At 35.3% G+C, this 5,543-nt stretch overlaps 1 protein-coding gene across 3 annotated transcripts in view; it reads left to right on the top strand.

Annotated features, from left to right (window-relative positions):
• LOC109537686 (calpain-C) overlaps positions 1-5,041 on the top strand; it is a 101,547-nt gene extending 96,506 nt beyond the window's left edge. For 2 of the 3 annotated variants that reach the window (XM_048669695.1, XM_019904532.2), the window contains 2 exons: positions 2,717-2,775; positions 4,777-5,041. In XM_048669695.1, coding sequence (XP_048525652.1) covers positions 2,717-2,775; positions 4,777-4,803 — 86 coding nt within the window. In that variant the 3' untranslated portion in view covers positions 4,804-5,041. The remainder of the gene's footprint in view (positions 1-2,716; positions 2,776-4,776) is intronic. The other variant, XM_019904534.2, reaches the window with a different exon arrangement.
• The last annotated feature ends 502 nt before the right edge of the window (positions 5,042-5,543 follow it).

Raw genomic sequence — 5,543 nt, 5'->3', positions numbered from 1 at the left:
AGGGCTATCCACCTGTAACTATCTGTTAATGACAAAAAACATCATTGCCGCTGTGCCTTTTCATCAAAAAATTGTAGAAGAGAACTTTTTTAATATCAAAACTTTTCGTAATTTGAAGCAAAGATCGTAACTTTTTTTTTTGAATGCTTAAGTATTCCAATATGCTACCAATTAAACATGGAACAATTTCGAAATAATGCTTAATAAAAAAGTTGAAATTCGATCTTCATCTGTTAATATCTTCTAGAAATTTTCGAAAAAAATATTTTCGATATTTTTCTGGTACTCCCCAAGGGAGCCTCTATCACCCCTTAAAAGGAAAGACGCCAATTTTGAATCACCCTGTATATTTTAATTTGGTCAACAAAAATGATTAAAAACACTTGATTATTACTTAAATTTTCCTTCGATCGAAAAGTACTTTTGTTTATCTTTATTATTTAAAAAATAAATTAATACAAATTAATTGTATCACTATTTCAATGATGGCATATATGGCATATACCCATGATCGCACAGTCTGCCATCATAGGCAGTAATATTTTTTGTTTTAATGTTTTTGTTTCTTTTTCGAATTAGACATGTCATCAAAGACTGAAGGAAAGGAAAAGCAAAGGTGGAGTGAAAATGATATGAAATTAGTAATTGAAAATGTCAGGCAGAAAAGGATGGGTTGGCAACTTGCTCCTAAGACTTTTAATGTGCTCGCCACAAGATTGCGTCGAAGATACATCACAAATTCGAACACGAAACTAGACTTAGGACTATATCACCTCGGGATGTAGAAGAATGTTTGACACAACATATTGTTGATATGGAAATAAGATTCTTCGGCATTACTTGCAAAGATTTGAGACAATTAGTATTTGAAATCGCAGAAACAAGACACCTGAAGCACAATTTCAATGTCGAAAAAAAATGGCTGGTAAAAAAGTGGGTTAAGGGATTTCTGACAAGGCACCCACGAATATTATTAAGAATATCAGAAAATGTTTCTATGGCTTACGCTCAGGCTTTCAATAAAACCAACATAACATCATACTTGTCAGCGTTGGGCGCAGCAATGTGGATGAGTCTCTATTAAGCACAGTACAATAGCGGCCACAAAGAGTATTTGCTACTAAAGGTCGCAAGCAAGTAAGTGCGCTCAGCACCGCTGAGCGTGGCAAGCACCTAACCGTGTATGTGCAATCAGCGTCATTGGGAACTTTTTTCCACCAGTTTTTAGATTTTCAAAAAAGCGGTTCAAGAATGAGTTGATGGACAATGCTCCACTAGCGAGCAAAGCTTTCTGTCAGGAAAAAGGCTAGATGACCAGTCATAAAGTTAGTCATAAAGGCCTACAAGTCCTGAAATATGCCAAAGAAAATGGAATTGTTTTGTTCTGTTGTCCTGCACATTGCACACATCGCCTCCAACCTCTCCATGTGGGAATTTTTGGGCCACTTCAAACTTACTAAGACCAAGATATTGAACTCTGGCTAACGCAAAACCCTGGACGAACTGTAACGGATTTTGAAATTTATGGATTATTGGATAATGTTTTCTCACAAGGTGCTACACTAGCAAATTCTGTTAATGCTTTTGCAAAAACATGCATAGTTCCATTTAAGCCGAATGTATTTGAGGATTGGATGTTTGCGCCATCACTAACCACTGATCAACTTATGTCCCAAGAAGGTGAAGAAAACGAGCAGGATCTCTCTCAAGATCATATAGCCGGTGAGACAGGTGAAGCTCTAAAAAAAGATTCAACAAAAGAGGACAACGCACACCAAAATGACAAAATTCAACTACCAGAAGTGGTTAACTGCGAACTTCTTCCTTGGAAAATATTAAAAATTGCATTAAAATTATATCCCCGCTTTCCGTTGCTATTGCTCGATCACAAAATATTGGGAAGCGCAAACGAGGCAAGACTGGATTAATAAACACAACCCCAGACATTGACGAATTAAAGAAAAATGAGGAAGCAAAGAAAGATAACAAAAAACAGTAATTTGCGCGAAGAGAAAAAAGTGATAGAAGAATCTTTGTTGGCTGCTTATATTGCAACGAGCTTTATTCAGTGTCACGTGCAAAAGAAATATGGATCTGTTGCCAAGTGTGTAAGTCGTGGCGCCATTGTGAATGTGCAGGAGTCGATAAGAAAATTGAACAGTTTATTTGCGATGTCTGTTTACAAATAAATAATTTTTTTAGCATACAACTTAGATATTAATGCGTGCCGGTAACATTTAGTATTAGAATTATTTTTTTTTATGTGTAAACTTTGTAAGTCAGTATTTCAATAAAAAGTTTTTAAAATAAGTCCCTTTAATCGACAAAGGTAAGATTTAGTTGACCAAAATAAGGCATGCTATTATTGGAAACCGGGTGAGCTATGATTGCATAGGTATCAAAAATAGTTTTTTTTTTCATGAATTTTTGAATTTTCAGAGCGCTGTTTGATAATCATTATTAAGAGCCACACAGTTTAAGCACGCCATCATAGGCGACGTTTCCCTAACTAAATTTAATATGTGATGGAAGGGCCCTCTCCTATCTTGAGCCAGCGTATTTCGCGATTGTTTTAATCTTAAAATTTTAAATGCATCCTAAGCGTTTCGATTTGAAAAACCCTGCCCTGATTATATAAAAGAGTCTTGCCTCATACAATAACTACTTTGAATTGGTATCCCCTTTGAGTAAAAATTAAAAGTGATTTTGATTTCAGATGCATTCGAATCCAAAGATCCATCGCAGAGCGGGACAATTAGGTTGAGCTTATCCGAGGTAAAACTTGAAAACATGTTCACGATATTAAGACATAATATCTTATTTTTCCTGATAGTTTTAATACTAACCCAAACTAACCCAAGCGGAGAGCAGATATTTTTTTCTTAACCGTCCGCACCAATCCTGGCTGATTGCGCTTCCGCGTCTCACTGCCGCGTTGCCGGTTTGATATTTCCATTGCAAACGAAATTATAACCTCAGAAAAACACGGATTCTTGTAGATTCTAGCACTTTTTTAAATCAGTGGCTGTTGCTGAAACTCATGCTAATTCCATCCTTAGTGATTTATACAATTAGTTCCCGCAGTAAAGATTCTAAGTTAACTTCTTGGAGCTTTAATAGTCCTGGATCTTGTTTGCGTTATATTGTTTTCTGCTTGCTGCCCGTGATGGACCCTAGCTTAGACGTCCTATACAGTATTTAGTATTGGAAGTTGTATTTGAACCGAAACGGCGCAGATGTTCTTGGGTGAGATATAGCTGGAATTTCGGCTGGAGCCGCTATTCGATCAAGGCCAGGCGGTTAAAAACCAAATATGTGCATAGCTTTCCTTGGAGAAGAAATCTTAGAAATAATTCAAGTTCAATTGTCTGAGATTTCAGCTTGAAGATACAACTAATGTTTAATTATATGATTGCTATTAGAGTATATGAGAGACCTGGTATCAAAAGCGGCAACATCCACCGGCTTCACTTTTGAGTAAATTGCAAAAGAATGCTATGCTTTTGTTATAGCTAATATCAAAACAAACAATTTTTAATAAAAAAAATTACAGGGAATTGTAAAGGAACTGTACCTAAAATATTTATCTGTTTTGAAAAAACATTGAAAAATGGATGGGAAATTCAGTATTTCATACTGCAGTGGGGATGGCCGCTTTGGTAGCAAAACTGTTTGAAAAAAATTCTGTAAAATTAATACCTATTATTTTGGAAAGGTTGTACTTGTAAAATAATCAAATATTCAAATTCATATTAGATAATGTAATTTACAACATATCTTCAAGCGTATTATACCAGTATAGAAGGAATTTATTCAATTAATTTGCGAGTTGCTTTTCAGTTTCATCAGCGTCTGGCAATGTCCTTTCTTTTTATTTCTAACCTGACTGTTCTGGCTCAGATATTTAATTAAAGATAAAAAGTGTTTTTTTCTTTAATTGCTTACCAACATATGGCGTAATGCACGGCTAATGTAAAATCTCCATTTCTAAAGTTACCGTTTTGCATTCTTAATAGAAAAATGCCATGTTCTAGTGGGTTTAAAGACTTCTGATATCGTTTGTTTCCAATTACATACGCTGCCGTCTTGCCCTAAAGGCATAACTGTAGCACTTTTCGAAAATAGCTCCACATAGCTTTCGGTCTGCGTTAAAACTTTTTGATATCATTGCCAATATTACCGAATACCCTAAAAAAACGGCAAAAAGGAATGGCTTGCAACTGGAAAAATAACTTCGATATTCCGGACATGTTGTTCATTTATATTTTTTTTCACATTCCTGTTTGGTTTATTTTAAACTGAGTTGTTAATGCTGCTGGTGGACTGGTTTCATTTAGATTTTTACCAAAGGTGGTTACAAAAACGACAGGGTCCAAACAATTTGTGAGCACGTGTATTTAGTACTTTTTTTACAAGATGTCTGTCTGAGAGAGAACAATTCTCCCTCTCTTCTCTACGTCAAACTAACACAGCAGCGCAACAATAATGCTCACAGTGGCGTAACAATTCGATTGATGTGATTAATAAAATTATTCTTTAAAATATCTGAGCTTTGAGTTATTAACTGGTGATTAGTTTTTTGTAATTGTGACGTTAGGATGTTAAATCTTGACGTATGATTTAAAAAGTTCATGTTTTAAATTCCCCGAAATACATGCAGCTTGAATAATGTTATTCCTACGCCTCAAGCGTTTAGACCCATTTCCCAGTTTTCAAACAATTTCGTCTTTACTACATGCCGATAATTTTCTTTTGACTTATTTTTTTCTGTTTTAGTGGTTGAAATCATCGCTAAGTTGTTGATGGTCTGACCCGGCAAACATGTACATTACTGACTGACCAGGATCTCAATGCATCGAGCATTGAGTAGTCTAATCTGCACTACGGATTATGTCTGGTGAAGACAATATTTTAATAACAATTGGGTCGAATTTTGAGACTTCTAACTATTGTCAGAATATCCTAATCTTTGTGTATAATACTGTGAATATTTAAACCCATCATTTGTACTTTTGATATGATTAAATATTTTATAAAAAGACAAGTACATTTATTCCCTCTGAAGAAGACTGTGGCAATATCTTCTAATAATTTTTGTTATGGGTAAGATCCTATATCCCAGCAAACACATCTCGGTCCCTGAGACATCCCAAGGAAGTCATTACAGGCCATAGGCCTAAGTCACTCGAACGTCTCGGTACGTCCCCAAATGTACGTGGGACGTCTATGGGACATACTTTGGGGACTGTTAGGGCCATGTATAGGAAGATCCTGTAAAGGTAATTTGGAACATCACTGGGATTATAAACGCGATGTTTAGAGAACATCTGTGAAACGTTCTTAGGTTAATAGCCAACCGTCAAAATATTGCTGGGAACAAATATGGATAAAGTAAAATTAACTTTCCAAAAACGTTGATGACAGCTTTATAATTTAGAAAATTTAAGATGGAAGCACCTTAACAGAAACAAAATACTGAACCAATAACATATACCTATATTTCAATACAATCAAAAAACATATACGGGTTGCTCATTAGTGCG

Source organism: Dendroctonus ponderosae, unplaced genomic scaffold, assembly GCF_020466585.1.
Source record: "Dendroctonus ponderosae isolate FM_Combo_2020 unplaced genomic scaffold, Dpon_F_20191213v2 Dpon_F_20191213_9, whole genome shotgun sequence".
Lineage (NCBI taxonomy): Eukaryota > Metazoa > Arthropoda > Insecta > Coleoptera > Curculionidae > Dendroctonus > Dendroctonus ponderosae.
Note: the sequence above shows the minus strand (reverse complement) of the source record. Positions and strands in the feature narration are given on the sequence as shown.